This window comes from Papaver somniferum, chromosome 6 (assembly GCF_003573695.1).
Source record: "Papaver somniferum cultivar HN1 chromosome 6, ASM357369v1, whole genome shotgun sequence".
Taxonomy (NCBI): domain Eukaryota; kingdom Viridiplantae; phylum Streptophyta; class Magnoliopsida; order Ranunculales; family Papaveraceae; genus Papaver; species Papaver somniferum.
This window is the reverse complement of record NC_039363.1, coordinates 94,977,851-94,994,743: the sequence shown is the minus strand read 5'-3', so window position 1 is coordinate 94,994,743 and position 16,893 is coordinate 94,977,851. Positions and strand designations below refer to the sequence as shown.

Here is a 16,893-nt window from a genome sequence, read left to right as displayed (position 1 = left end):
TCAGAAGAAAGGAACAACCAAAGAAACATCTCCGGCTGCTGATCCGAAGTCACTCCGATCCATGTAGTAGATGATGATGAGGTGCACAAAGCTGCAGATAACCCACCAAAAAAGGAGCCTGCAGGCTTCATCACTCGTGAGGACCTGGAACGCTTCATGGAGGATCGAGGAAAAGACAAAGCATCATCTGTTCATCGTCATCAACCTCCATATCCTGCTGCTATGCAAAGAATTCCTTTACCTAAGGGCTACACTTCCCCAACATTCACACTATACAACGGAACAGGGAACGCTCGAGAACACGTCTCTCGATTCCTTGAGGCACTAGGAGAGCACGAACACAATCATGTCGTCCGTATGAAGGAATTCTCGAAATCTCTGACAGGCCGAGCATACACCTGGTACAACAACATTGCACATGGGAGCGTCGCTAGTTGGGGAGAAATGATTAATGCCTTCTATAGGAAATACTTATTCGTCTCATAGCATATTACTCTCTCCGACTTAGGAAGAATGTCTCAGAAGAGCAATAAACATCCGAATGTATATGTGAAGAGGTTCAAAGTCCAAGCTTTGGATTGTCATGACCCGACTCACTGAACAACAACTGGTGGACTTGTGCATCAACAGAATGATCCCGGTCTACAGAGCCTTGCTGGAAAATCTCCGGTTCCATACTTTCTCAGAGCTTCATGAAGCAGCCAAACGATCAGCGACTACTGCACCTGCTTTAATGGAAAAAGCAAAGTCTGCAAGGTGGAGGAACCTCGAAGCAGCTGATGCCTAGTCAAAAATCAGTAAAATCTTCAGCCTTTAACAAACTTGTTGCCGAAATGAATGAAAGTAAATCCGAGACACAGCATCAGAGCGCTTCTCCAAATACCAGGCTCTTCTGAAGGCGCGAAGAAAAGATAACCAATCCTGAAATGCACAAACCTCGACCCGACATCAACGAACGGGGAAATGATCAGACAGACTCAAACTTCTCTCTTCTCATGAAGGAGTGATCGAATTACTGGAAGTCTGGGTTCAATATGGTGCAATCATATTTTTGTTCATCAGGAGAGAGCCAACTGAAGAAGAAATGGAGAATCCCAGGTACTACCTTCATAGGTTCATCGATCATCCAACAAGTAACTGCAATATTTTGAAGCACATCTTCAAAGATAAGGTTGATACACAATAGCTTCAACTGGGGTCTGAAGGACTACACAAGAATCATCTCCCAATCCGAACCTTTACACTCTCTGAACAACCAGTCAAAGAAGCAGTTCAATCTTTGATCGAGCATATCTGTGAAATTTCTCTATCTGTCTAAGGCACAGAGGAAAGACATGTTCACAACATCGAATTACATTGTGTCAGACGTCTGTCCATCCCGGAAATATTCCTTGAACCTTCATCCACAGACAAGGAGATGTTCGACCGGGGACTGCTTACCACAGTCCATCTCAGATAAAATGAATTCGGAAGAATGTTGATCGATGCTGACACCACCATCAACATCATTCCACTGAAAACCCTCAGAGCTGTAGGAATCACTCGACAAGAAGCTACTCGTGATCCCATCTAAATAAGAGACCTCGAAGGAACGGTTGGAAATACTTATGGCTACATCGCTCTCAAGGTGAACATAAGTTCAACCTGGACATAAACCAAGTTTGTTATGACATGTTCTTTAGATGAGTGTGGATCCATGCTAAAAAGATGGGTACTGACAGAGCGAATTTGGTTGCACATCTCTCCAACGAAGAAATTTCTGATCCAGAAGATTTGGAGGAAGTTCGAACTTTGACGAGGTTGAAACAAGAACCTGTAAAAGATGCATAGACATTCATCAAGAGGTTTCGCACTCAGGCAAGTCTCATTCCTTCCATGTCTATGTAATTTACTTCGTCACATGCTATCATAGCATGGGGACTCAATTCTTCTAGCAACTCCGCTATTGCAAGACGAATGGTAGCTTCACCGCATTAGTATTTTACCAAGTGGTTGAATCTGACATTTCTACGAATCGAGCACTGAGATGTTCATTACTGAGATAATGTTCAAGCATGGCAAAGAACACTTTGGGCATTTTTCCATAGGCCATAGCCTTGCAGGAGTGTCCATGTGTGCCACAAAATCAGAAAGCTCTGATGACTGCACAAGTGTTGAATCCCACTACCGCAACGAAAAGGATGCTGAATCAACAGAAGATACTCAGGGCCGAGACGATCAAAGCTAAGACATTCGATGCTTAGGGATATGACGCTTCAACGCTCAAGCATATAAGAAGCCTTCAAATTGTGCTCCCAATCAAAGAGTACACCTTCGATAATGGCGCATCTGGCTTCAACACAAATATCTCGACGATGACACATTGATTCAACACCAGCACGATCAAAGTGTAACTGAAATACAATCAATAAGTCTTCATTATCCCATGATAAGACTTCCGAAGCACAAACTCCTTCAACATACACTGGGGACTTGATCTTATTGGACAAATCGATTCAAATATATCGATAAATGTTATCCACATAATGCTGCGACCTGATGTGATTCCATGAAACTTCATCAACAAGACCTCTCGGCATCACAATTCCCTGCACGACTGAGAGACTTCCTCTCTTCACCGATCACATCCAGAATGAAGACCGCTGTTGATGTCTGCCGTAGTAACGTCGATTCACTGACAAAGCCAGTTCACAATAAAGTCATATTGTTCAGGAGAATTTGGTTTGAACTATCAATACACCTTCATCTTAGGGATTATCAACCCACCAACTAGTTCGTGAATGTAAAGGCTCACTGGATGGAGGAGCAACATGTCGATAATCATGGTTCTAGCCTTTTCGATCTCCGGAGCAACTCTGACCATAGTATCGACATGAACAAGGATATTTGGTGGAAATCCTTCCATGGTCTCAGCATCAACAAGAATTTATGGAGAAAATTCAATCGTGATCTCAGCATCAACAACAGTCTCAGGAGCAACACATTCATAACAGGGATTTATCAACTAACCATTCTCCGAAGTGTTACTCGATGAAACGTACTTCTCCAAGAACTAATGAATCATATCAAGATGTTTAGACCTGATAACATTCTCACATGAAAGTCTTCCCAAAGCTTGCACGACCGTTGGGCACAATCCAAAGTCTTCTACAAGATGTTCTCATCACCTCTGCAAATGAGATACAACACACTTCAGGCTATGGGTTTACAAAAACGTACCAGTAGGTGAGGAATGGGACAATGCTTTCTCAATGAAAGATGTTCGTCTATGTCTCTTCTACAACATACCAAAAGGGCGCATCAAATGGAAATACGAGCTGAAAGATATAGCTTTTACCGTCAGGTCTATGAAATCTGAAAATCTTGTACGGGATTACAAATTACAAATGTGCACGCTTCGTTGGCTGACCTCTACAGCTCCAAATTGAGTGAGTCTTTACTCATTTGATTAACTCAGTCTCTTAGCTTCAAAAGTTGGGGTAAAGCATCGAATTCCGACGTCGTATGAGGTTCATACAGCTTCCAAATCATACAACATGCAAGCAGCGATTCTTAGACGGGATTCATAACTTCCACAGTCGATCGGTGTTGATAGACGCATTTATGTGTCTATTTTGTTCTCAATTATGTGTATTGTTAGTGCTCGATTTTGTAATTATTTGATTATTTTATGTTTTTGTAGGTGTTTTTGGAGAAATAAGCTTTTGCGGCAAAATTGGCTCAAAAAGTGGTATTTGCGCTCGTGGGAGAAAATCACTAAATACACCCCTCATTTGGATAAGGGGCACCCACTTGATATTTACACCACAGGGCACCCTAAGTGTTAAAGGCACCTAGCAGCAGGATAAGGGGCGTCATCTTCTACATTTGAATTTTTGCTTTTTGGCGGGAAACTGTTGCAGCGAAGTTCAGTTTTAGGGTTTGATTTTTGGAGAGGTTATAGAGAGATTCAATCGCAAAAACTTCTTGTATGGGCCTGTTTTGGCTTAACAGGAAAAGTATAGTTAATGGATTCGGTGAAGCTGGGATAGATAATCGGTTTGAAGCAAGACAGTGTCGGAAATATACTCGGAGCTTCGCTGGAAGATTTGGGAAGAGGTTTGGACGAGAATTTAGTGGACTTTCTATTTGGATACGGACTGGGAATGATCCAGTACATCGAAACAGGAAAGATAGTTGTTTGGAAGCGTAAAAAATGGAAGGTTTGATGTCTTGCACGATTAAACAGGGAGGTGAAGGTTTCCCGGGATATGGTGGCTTATATTTTGCAGTTACGTCGGAAGCTGGGGAAGAAATATTACCCTATGTTTCGACTCTTATCTACTTTAGGAAGTTTCAACAAAACATAAGACGCAAAGAGAGTTTAGAAGGAAAGAAAATATCCGTAACTTGGCCGTGAAGAAGAAGAAAATAACCGAAGATTTTTTGGGAGATTTATCGACCTGTTGTATATATATAGGCTTTTGTGAGGTCTACGAAGGGGTATGTACACTTTGGGGAAGTTTAGAGAAGAACAGAGAACGAAATCAAGAGTTGCAGGAAATCGTTTCTGCTGGTGCACAAGGAAGAACACGAAGAACAAAAGGCCATTGAAGACAGTCGTTTCTGGGATCTTAAAATCAGCGACAAAGCAACAGTATTTACAACAGTTCCATTGTAACAGCTGTTTTGTAACTCCGACACACTGTTGCAAACAGTCTGTGTTATTACTTTTCACTCTTTTAATCATCTTTTGAGCAACAAACACATATTTTGAGACCATGATTAATATGAGGAGCTAAACCCCATTGCTGAGGCAATAGAGGAAGCTATTTTTCCAACAAAAAGTGGTATATTCTATTTTATCTTTTTATTTGCAATAATTATATGATTATTTGCCTTGAACTATTATTGAATATGATTTTTATTTGAGTGATTGTGATCTATTTTGATGGAGTATGCTTAGTTTATAGACTCTTGATGCTTCATACTTGGTATTTACAATTATTACTTGTGAAAATCTATTAGCTGCAATATTTTAGAATCAAAGTAAACGAGAAAATTGCATGAATATAAATATTTGTACCAAATCACTTTGAACTTGGAAAATAGTGGAATCTTAGCCTCAGTGTTCTTTTAATATTGGTACCAACTTTGTCAGTGTTTATTATAATTATTAGTGAGTTTTCTATTTAGTTTTGAATTTAAGTCTAAAGTTATCCTTCACAAGTTCGAGAATCGAATCACTTTTTACCACTATCTACAAATCACATCAGGTGTCCACTAGGTCTTTCCACTAATTCCTTCATCAAGGTACCTCCAACTTCGACCACCTAGGTCTTTACGTCAATTTTTCCAGCTAGGTCCTCTATCTAGGTCTTGCCAGAAGAAGGGAAAACGAAAAGGAGAGATTTAACAAAATACCGGGGACTCACGATCCACTGATCATGGCGATCAGTTTCACAGTCCAAGACCCGTTGCACCGGACTCTCATGTGCTAATCACTCATCATAAAAAGAATGCTACCTGCGGGACATGCAACGATGGTCATTACATCATACCCTATTGAGAGCAACCTCAGTTATGGTTCCGTGACCAGGGTTTCAGAAGTGATGTTTCTACGACTGACAGAAACAAGATGGCAATGCAAGCATCGTGCTCACGTATCAATCAAGGGATCAGATTGAAAATTAATAAATCGCATTAAAATCCTTCATCAAGCGTTCAAGACACAAGCGAATGGTCTAAAGACACAAAAGAGACGTTTTAAAGCAAGACTGTCTGAAGTGATTTTATACTGCCCTGTATAAGACGACGAACTGGTAACAATTGCAATTGGATAAACGAGCGAAGAGATGTGGCCAAAACGTTGTACTACATGCCAGCTGAAATTTTCTGAAGGTATCCTGGAAGTTTACTATTTCGCCGATTTCGGCCCCTAAACATGCTCAAAACTCAAAAATCTTCTTTAATAAAGCTTGGAAATTTCCTAGGCATGAGAAATCATGGGTAAATCGCGAAATTCTGACATCGGACGAAGATTCTACAGCTTTTTTGCTAAAATACTGAAGTCTGGATTTTTCTGGTGACGTTTTTCGGCAAAATTTCTCATATATTCGTATGGATTCTCATTCATTCATTCACAAGTCAGCAATTTCATACTTATATGAAGAAATTACAGAAGGAATACTTACTTGAGGAGTCTTTAAGCCATTCGAAGGACTAATGTTGTTGAAGTCACCGTTAGTGGCATTACTACCTCCATTCAGTTCCGGGTTTTGAAGATTCTCCGTTTCCTCGTTTTCCAAGGAAGAATGTGCTTCCTCGATACGTTGTTTATCCGCAATAATCTTCTTCTGAATACATCAACAACAATTATTATTACTTCATTCAAGGAGATGCCATGATCGCTTACACGAATAGAGAGACTTACATCAACTCCCTCCTCGGTGTTGGATTCCTGAATTGTTTTCCCAGGAGCAAGATGAAGACTGTTAATGATCAATGGAGAAAAATTCCGAGATTAACAAACATATGTTGTGATCCTAATTGTACGGATAAGAAAAGTCATGACATAGGAAACATCGACAACTTGCCAAAGAAATGGTTGGGGACTGCACATCATTTACTAACATCTGGTAGTCCTTACTTCTGGGTTATCCGCCCTGAAGACTTTCTTCCATCCCCGTGAAGTTTACATTGATCCGGGATCTCACTACACGATCATCCCGTGATAAAGTTAATGAAATAACCAGGAGTACAACTCCTGTATGAAGCATCTCTCACCATCACTCAGAGGTCCCAGAAGTACCATTTCTTAAAGTTGCATCCATAGAGATATCATCTCTGGAAACACCATCTTTGGAAGTGTCATCATGGGAGTCAGTCATTCTTCCAAAGTGGTTGTGACAGATTCATAACATTTCTACTTCAGCAAATCGTTCATACAAAGCGCAGGATTCATCAAAACAATGAATCATGGATTAAAGGTGCTCACAACAGCGTCTACAAAAATGGTAACTTTCAACTCTTACATGTTTACGATTCCATTAACAGTAGTGGTTGTGATACAAGAGTTAATACTTCAAAATTTGTTTGTCTCCTCGAACCTGCAAACACGAGAAATTTTTTTATTCAAAATCATAAATTGATTTTCATGTGAGAAATCCACAAAATTTTCACCGTGTGAGCGATTCCCACCGAGTGAACACTCATTGGTTTTTGCACATACACTATCAGATCACAAAATCCATACAAACAATATTTTATCAAAAAATTGTTTACTTCTAGCAATTGCTGAAAATCAAAATTTGATTTCACATAAATTTTCACTGTATGAACATCCACTGGTTTTTCAAAAATTGGATAAACGTCCATTCTACAATTGTGAAAACTCATATATAGACATTGTTTCATCATGTATAATTGTCTAATTTCAACAGTTTTTCAAAATCACAACTTTGATTTTAGAAAATATATACATTTAACGTGAAACTCACGTAAATTTATATATATATATATATATATATATATATATATTTGCTACCTCGCACGAGTATCTGTCTTTGAAACGAGAGTATATTTTCAAAGATTTCTGAAAGTTCGAAGATAAAAAAATTTCATGAAAGCTCATAAACTAAATTTTACTAACAGACACACGTCTATTCAAAAAAAAAAAAAAATTCTCTCGTACGAGCATCCACCTTTGAAACGAGAGCTTATTCCCTTTTGTAAAATCTCACATATTTTTTTTTAAAAAAATTGGCTTTCGTGAAAACTCATAGACAAACTTTTTATCATTAGACTCAGGTCTATTTTGTTTGTTTGTTAAACTAACAAACAAATGTATGTTCCTAAAACAAGGATTTACTTTTGGGCCGGGCCGCAAACGTTAAACCGACCAAAACTGGACCTCAGACGACCAAATCAGCAGTGCCTCATCTCTCTGTGCTCACAGGATGACGCTCTATTATACTATCAGGGTCCTTACCTGAGCATTTGTTCGTACATAACACCATTGGAGAAAATAGAGGATTCTAAAAATACCTTTGTACGACCGAGTTCAACTGCTTATCTCGTCGACTGGAAAATCACCATCTAATGCTTACTGCGGAACATGACTGTCCCTCACTAAGCAGAGGACTTAATGTTGATGGTGGATTTTCGACAAAGGTCAAAATCGTAAAATCATGATACTGCATGTTTGTGACACGGATTCAGGAACGCATGTGACGATTCATATTTTACGATTCGTGAACCCTTTCACGAGCTCTGATCGAGTTCCTCTCAGAGCCATGATGAATATGATTCTCGAAAGGCCTCTCACTACCTGAGCGTTCGATGCTGCGCATTTCATCATGACATCTATGTAGAATAACATGATTGGGCGGTCCTCCTACATAATTGTTTGTTGAGAGGGCTTAACGCCTTCAGGACGTCGGCGATACTCGTTGTTCCTGACTACATAGAGACTCCTCTCTATATTGTTTGATGAGAGGGCTTAACGCATTCAGGACGTCGGGGATACTCGTTGTTCCCTGACTATGTAGAGATACCGTGTATAGATTCAGGCGGCTCTCCTACATAATTGTTTGTTGAGGGGGCTAAACGCCTTCAGGACGTTAACAACGCTACACGATTGTTCCCTGACTATGTACCTTTTCAAAACGAGTATGATGCTTCAACTATCTCATATCTCGATTCTACAATAGATTAATTCTACCGTGATATTCGCCACTGAATTCCTAGAAAATAATCTATTATATCTCGTTACTCTGTTCCGTGAATCCCCGGCCGACTCCATGGATTAGTAATAGATAACCAATTCATCTCATTACCCCGTTCCCTGAATTCCTCGGCTGAATTCATGGATTAGTAATAGATACACAATCCATAATTAATCCTTTCATGAATCATTCTCCGCTGAATTTCATGAATTAGTAATAATTACTCAACAATTGGGCATCTGGACTATCACCGAGGAAGCCCCAATAAAATGGTGCAAGTGTACTAAACAATGATGCATGAACGAGCACCCAAATGCACGAATGAGCATTCGAAAATATGGACAAACGAGGAATCCTACAAAAAATAAGAGAGAGAAAATAATATTAAAAAATAAAAAGTGGCGCCTAAGGACCGGGACCACCAACCGGCCGGTCATGCCGCCGTGGACGGTCCCCCACGCCTCTCCCCTTTATTTTTCTTATTTTATTATTTCATGAACTCATGAAAACTCCTTCATTCTAGCAATTTTCCTTGTTTGAGCAAGACTCACGGTTTCTCCATATTTTCACGGTTTCATGAAAAATAATAAAAATAGGGAAAGGTGTTACCGAACCAGGCTACTAGCGGCCGGCCATGCCATAGCCGTGGTTGGTCCCACACTTTGTAATCCCTTATTTTCATAATTATTATTTCCCTCATCTCATGAAACTCCTCCGTTTGAGCAAAAATCATGGTTTCTTCATATTTTCTCAAATATTCCTCAAACCATGAAAAGGCCAAAAATTCAAATGGCCACATGACCGACTAGGCTACTCGCGTCAAATATTAAAATATTATTATTTTAATATTTTCCAAATTTTGATCAAACTAGCAAAGTCCTACTTGCTCATTTGAGCGAAATCAAGAATTTCAGTCAAAGATCGAACTCTTCTGAAAATCCGAGATATTGCTCAAACGCACACCAGAAAATACCAAAACTCTCAGGACTGAGACAGAGACATTATGGTGACACGGGCATGCTTCCTTGACCGACCAAGGCCGTCCTTAAGGCTTGCAAGGAGCCGGTGCCACACATTCTTACAAATTTGACCTACTTTGCTCAATTGCTCATATTGGGTCCAAACTCTTTCCAAAAACTTGGAATTTGCTCAAACGACTATCAGCTGGTCCCACGACCACCAAGGGCCGGTTCTATTCCCCCGTTGGTCGGTCCCTCACTTCTCCATAATTAGGTTTTGCCACCTAACGCTCACACAGGCACTATTATAATAAATGATGAAACTGGCATTTTATCATCATTCTTTTACCAACCGGTCAACTAAGGACCCTGGTGCATGCTCAGTCGAGCACTTGGGAACCACATGGTCGTCCATCATCCCATGTGGCCGGTCCCTCCCTTATTCATGACTTATTTTCAGCAATTCATCAATTGACGAACAATTTATCAAAAAATTAGGGTTTCGAACAAACGCTCCACAAATCATCATTCTGAGCAAGTTCAAACACTAATAAATTCATGTTGATCCAACATCTGGATTAATCATATAATATTTGATAGTTTACCAATATTCTAATTAATATTTTATTGGGTGACGTTACCAATAAATAATTTATCGAAATGAGCAATACTTGCTCAGTTGCAAGAATATTGATCCAACTATCAATATTCAATAATTTATCAGTAATTCTTCGAATTGAGCAATACTTGCTCAGTTGCTCGAATATTGATCCAACTATCAATATTCAGTAATTCGTCGAATTGAGTAACACTTGCTCAGTTGCTCGAATATTGATCCAACTATCAATATTCAGTAATTCGTCGAACTGAGCAATACATGCTCAGTTGCTCGAATATTGATCCAACTATCAATATTCAGTAATTTATCGATGCTAAGTTGCTCGAATTTATAATATTTTCTCAGATGAACAATATCTAAGAACATCTAACATGTTCAATCCATGAATCATTGAGCATTTGATCACTCATGCTCGATTCAACAAAACTTAGACTCACTGTCTAATAAGTCAACGACTGACTAATCAAATACACGTCTGCTTCGCAGACTCCATGTTCGTGAGATATCAATCACGTCACATGGGGAATGTTACTTAGGGTTTTGGTCTAGCGGCCTACGACACGTGTGTTCATCCACGATGAGAAATGTGAGTAAGTCGTGCAAACGGGTGAAGGAGTTAGCAAAGTAGTGGGTGGACGATCAACCAAGTCTCCACGCAACACGAAATTGGTTTTACCACGATCTCCCACTTTTCCACTCATGAAACTGTCACACTTACTAGGATCAATGTGTTCGCTATTCTGACAATATAAATAAGATCTAAATCGATGACTGGAGGGACATTCGTTTTTCACACGAAATCAATCGTCTACGCACAAGTCTCGATCAAAATTATTTACACATATTTGCAAAAACCTTCAACACAACCACAATCCTTGATCACCATTGATCCCACAATTATCAGCTTCCCTCCTACAGATCAACCCATCTCCCTCTTTGTGACCGAATTGACTCTGGAACGGCCATTGACTTGGTTTAGGCTGGAGTCCTACAGATTGATCTCTCGAACTCAAAGCACTCCCGTGTAGTGTATCTGTGTGAGGTTAAGTAGTTTTCTCGGTTAAGGAGTCTCGCTCGAACCGTCATCTCTTCACTTCCCTAAAAAACCAGCAAATAATTTTTCCCCATCTACAACCGGAAACCTAAATCCGGATTTGAACTATTCTTTCATAACTCTGATACCTAAAATATCCACTCCACAAACTTCAACAGATTTCAGACCCATCAGCCTGAGTAATACAATTTACAAGATCATATCTAAGATTCTAGCAAACCGGCTAAAGCCAATCCTAAACAAGATAATTTCCCCAAATCAATCAGCCTTTCTGCCAGTAAGACAAATCATGGATAACATTATCATCGCTCACGAGCTTATTCATTCAATGAAAAACTCAAAAGCGACAAAAGGTTATTTCGCCTTAAAGTTAGATCTCTTTAAAGCTTTCGACAGACTGGAGTGGAACTTCATCAAATCGGCACTATCATCACTAGGTTTTGGTGACAAATGGGTAAAGCTAATAATGCAATGCAGTTTAACCACCTCATTTTCTATCCTCCTAAATGGCTCACCGGGTCCGAAATTTACCACTTCCAGAGGTTTAAGACAGGGTGACCCACTTTCACCATACTTGTTTTTAATTTGCATGGAGATTCTTTCTAGGCTCCTAGAAAAGCAGTTTCTGAAAAGAAAATTTCGGGTCTTAAAATAAATAAATATGCCCCGAACATATCTCATCTTTTCTTCGCAGATGATTGCTTTTTATTCACAAAAGCTGATCTAGGTGAGGCAAAAAATTTATTAGACATCTTCTCAAGATTTGGAGAGATTACGGGATAGATGGTCAACCTACAGAAATCTGGTATCTACTTCAGTCCTAGAATTCATCCGAAACATGGGAAAATCATTGCGAGAATTCTAAAAGTTCCGTTAATGACAAAAAATGATAGATATCTGCGAACCCCTCTCTTCTTCGATAAAAATGGAAAAGAAAATTTTGAACCTTTGTTACAAAAATACTATGCTACTCTTCAAGGTTGGAAATCTAAATTTTTCTCTCAAGCTGGTAAGAAAAGTTCTAATAAAATTCATTCTTCAAGGTTATCCAACTTACCAAATGCAAGTGCTAGCGCTTCCTAAAGAAACGTTAGATCAGATGGACAAAATCCAAAGAGATTTATGGTGGAAAAAAGACAAGCCCAAAAGCAGAGGAGGATATATTAGGGCTTGGTCCAGCATCTGCAAGCCTATTTCCCAAGGAGGTCTTGGAATCAAGAACCCGCACCAGTTTAACATAGCTCTCCTTATTAAACTAGCTAGACGTCTCATCTCAAAGCAAGATCAACTTTGGGCTCAACTTCTTAAAGAAAAATATTTCCCAAACTCTCATCCTCTTGAATTCTTTAGATCTTCCAAATTATCTTGGATTTGGACTAGTATAAAAAAATGTTTGGATCTTATTAAAGGCAATTTTATATGGCAAGTAAAAAATGGAGCTTCCACAAAAATTTGGGAAGACAAATGGGTTCCTAGCACATAAATCATTTAGAAGCCCATTAACATTCAAAATCCGGTTCCACAGAGGGTAAATGAGTTGATCACTCCATAAGGTACTTGGGACCAAGAAAAACTCGATACTTATTTTGATCCAGAAATAAGAGCGAAAATCCTAGCTATTACTCCAAAAAGACAAGAACAAGACAAAATCAGATGGCAACACCACTATTCAGGAACTTTTTCGGCAAAAAATGTTTATAACTTTCCCATAAACCAAGATCAGGAGAGTAATTCTTTAATCTCCTTTCCCTGGCGAAAAATATGGAAAACCCAAGTAATCACAAGAATAAAATTATTCGTCTGGAAATTAGCTCAAAAAGCTCTTCCAACTAATTCTAGACTCGGGGCGCATAATTCAGACACAAACACAGAGTGTCCAATGTGTGATTCTCAAGAGCAAGAATCAGAACAACATCTTTTTCGCTCTTGCCCCTTTGCAAGAGCAATTTGGTTTGGTATTTCTCTAGAAACGGTGAACGCTAGAATTACTTGGATTCCGTAGAAAATTGGATAAAAGAGTGGATCAAGGACCAATATCTCGCTCAACTATCAGATAAAATAACTACTATATCCTGGATCATTTGGAAGCACATATGTTCGGTAGTTTTCGAGAAAATAAACCCGAACCCGATACAACTTATGGAGCAAATCAAGAAATTTCTGAATCAGAATACTCAGGCAAAGATCCAAAACTTAATGAAGATAGAAAAAAGAAATAACCCCAAATAGAAATGGTTTGACATACCTTCGGATTGGATAGTATTTATTGATGCGGCTTTCAAAAAAGAGGATTCGAACATGGGATATGCCTTCTTACTTTATTCTATGGACAACGAAACATTTATGTATATTGAAGCTGGTTCGGAGTGGGCCTCCTCAGCCTTTCATGCAGAATCAAAAGCTTTGCTAAAGGCATCTTTATGGTTAAGTAAAAATATGTTATCCATTGTCTCTATATTAACAGACTGCAAAACTTTGGCGGAGACGATCAACAAGTCTTGCAAAGACTCTCCTTGGAGTGCGGATAATACCATACAAGAAGTGAACTCAATACTGAAGAAGCTTCCGCGAGCCCAGATAAAGTATATAAACAGGAAATATAACTCTGCGGCGGACCACATATCCAAAGAAGCTCAAGTAAAGCATCTTCGGCACAGGTTCTCTCATATTCAACACAGGGTTTTAAAATCTAGTGTTATTTCCAATGTTTTTGATAAAAATGAGATCTTAAACATGTTGTATTATATTTCTTGATTAATATAATTCATCTTTACCGTGTTCTTGTCCGTGGTTTACCCAGTCTTGGATTTTCCGTATAAATCCTTGTTTTATGTGATTGTTTATCGTTATTCTCTTGGTATTTTGTTTTCTTCTTCGTTTATCCCAAAGATCAAGTGTTGTCGTGGAAACCCTAACAAGACTCTCATGTTTGCTTTGTGAACCGAAGGCCATGGCCTGAGACACCGACGGATCTATACACTTCTACGGCGGGGCACGTTCCCCCAACCCCCATATCTCAATCCCACAGTACGTTTACCTAAATCTTCCATCATGGACGGTCATATGATTACTGTAATAAAGCAGGGATTGCGATCCGTATGAATTTGAAATAACCAATCAGAATTCATATAACATTTCGCAAAGGAGCTCTCATTCTCATTTAGGACTCTGATCCGCGTGAATTTAAACTAACCAATCAGAATTCATCAACCATTTTACAAAGAAATCCTCATTTCCCTATAAATATCACAATTTCTCCAGTAATCACACAGAGTAAGAATTCTCAAGATCATCATGGTAATCAGAGATTTCCAGAGAAAAATCTTCTAGTAATTTTCAATTCAATATATCTCAGAAAGTTGATAATCAAACCATGAAGGCAGCACCAGTTTCAGCGGCTGAGAAGAAATCAGTCAAGGAAAAGAAAGAAAAGGTTCCCAAAGAGAAGAAACCTAAATATGATAAAGCTTCTCATCCTACTTACTTTCAGGTAAAAATTAAAGAAACCCTAGAATTCAATTTTAATTTTAATTTCAACTTCGATTCCGTTTCTGCTTTTAATCGGTTTTTCGTTTATAGGGATTTTTGATTAATTTAGGGTTTGATTTTGCAGATGATTAAGGAATCTTTGTTGGCATTGAATGAGAAAGCTGGATCAAGTCCATATGCAATCGCCAAGTACATGGAAGAGAAACACAAAGATGTATTACCAGCAAATTACAAGAAAATGTTAGGTGTTCAATTGAAGAATTGTGTTGCTAATCAGAAATTGATTAAGATTAAAGCTTCTTTCAAGCTTTCTGATGCATCTAAGAAAGAGATCAAAGCCAAAGCTGTTGTTCCTAAACCAAAAAGTGTGAAATCTGTTGCTGCTGCTGATGACAAGACCAAGAAGAGGAAGAAACCAACAACATCATCATCTAAAAGTGTGAAATCTGCTGCTGTTGTTGTTCCAAAATCGAAAACTACTGCCGTCAAGAAATCCGTAACTACTACTGCTGCACCAAAGAAGAAGAAAATTGCTGCTCCAGCAAAGAAAGTTGCTCTTGGGAAGAAGACCAAGAAAGCTACTACTCCTGTCAAAGCTAAACAGTCTAAATCAATCAAATCTCCTGCTGCTAAGAGAGCCAAGAAGGCTGGTGCTGCTTAATTAGATGTCAAATTAGAGATAATATTAATGTGTGGTGTTTTTATTTTGTTAATCTTTTGATGTGAATATAAAGAAATTTCATGGATGTTATTAAGGAAAGTGATACATTAGGAAATGTCGTAATACTTTCCAAGACCGTAGTGGTCAGTCTATGGAAAGTATTGTCCATGTAAGTCACTAATTTGAGACCGATAAGGCAAGTGATATATTAGGAAAGTGTGGTAATATATTAGGAAAGGATTGTCCATGTAAGTCATGAATTTGAGACTTATAAGGAGAGTCTCAAATCCGTGTCTTAGGAAAGTTTTGAGTCTCCAAGTTATCGGTCATGTATAAATATCTATGAAAATACTATGAATAAAAATAAGAAAGGAATTTACCAAAGTTTTAACATGGCATCACGAGCCAGTTGAAAACCGAAAAAAAAAAATCGTTGAGAATGGGTGGTGATGGAGAATCAAGCGAAGACAAGAATATAGATTATGATACGCAAAAGAAGAATCCAGTATATCACCTAGGATCAAGTGATGGTCCAGGTATAATAATCACACCGGTTGTTCTAAAAGGACATAACTATGATGAATGGGCTAGAGTCATAAGAAGATCATTAATAAATAAGAGGAAGTTTGGTTTCATTGATGGAACAATCCAAGAACCTAAAGAAAGTGAACAGTTGGAAGAATGGGTGGCAATTCAGTCAATGCTTGTCTCTTAGATCAGCAACACATTTGAGCCATCACTCAGATCGAGTTCAGGAGACTATGATGATGCCAACTTATTATGGAACCACTTGAAGAGACGGTTTTGTGTTGTAAGTGGAACACGGACATGCCAGCTAAAGACATCTTTAAGTGAGTGTAAACAAAAGCAAACAGAAAGTGTGGCTGCTTATTTTAGAAGATTGAATAAGATATGGGATGAGATGATCACATATATGAAGGTACCAACGTGTAAGTGTGGCAAGTGCGAGTGTGATACTGCAACACAGGTTAGTACTTTGAGAGAAGAAGATTTACTACATTATTTCTTAATTGGACTAGATGCTGTCTATGGTTCCTTGCGTGAACAATTGTTGGCAAGAGATCCACTGCCTTCAATAGATGTAGCATATCAAACAATGATAAACTCGGAGCGTCTCAGAAGAGGAGATGTAGCTGCCACACCGGAAGTTCATGACAATGTGATGGCGTTCAAGGTACAATCTGATCAACGTACTTTCAATAACACTTATGATCCTAATAAATATTGCAAGCACTGTAGCAGACAAGGACACTCGGATGAAGGTTGTTTTCAGCTTATTGGATACCCTGAATGGTGGGGAGATAAACCTAGAAGTGAAAGAGGATATGGTCGAGGTGGAAGAACCGGTGGTAGAGGTCGTGGTGGATTTGCGAATGGCAGAGGAG

At 38.8% G+C, this 16,893-nt stretch overlaps 1 protein-coding gene across 1 annotated transcript; it reads left to right on the top strand.

Annotated features, from left to right (window-relative positions):
* The first annotated feature begins 14,710 nt into the window (after positions 1-14,710).
* Positions 14,711-15,487, top strand: LOC113291130 (histone H1-like). The gene is made up of 2 exons (XM_026540698.1): positions 14,711-14,827; positions 14,951-15,487. The coding sequence occupies exons 1-2, from the start codon at positions 14,711-14,713 to the stop codon at positions 15,485-15,487; spliced, it is 654 nt and encodes a 217-aa protein (XP_026396483.1).
* The last annotated feature ends 1,406 nt before the right edge of the window (positions 15,488-16,893 follow it).

Bases quoted from the DNA above. Each gene is read 5' to 3' on its own strand.
- LOC113291130 (XM_026540698.1), top strand. From the start codon at position 14,711: ATGAAGGCAGCACCAGTTTCAGCGGCTGAGAAGAAATCAGTCAAGGAA. The intron at 14,828-14,950 runs GTAAAAATTAAA...TTGATTTTGCAG, and splicing joins CTCATCCTACTTACTTTCAG to ATGATTAAGGAATCTTTGTT.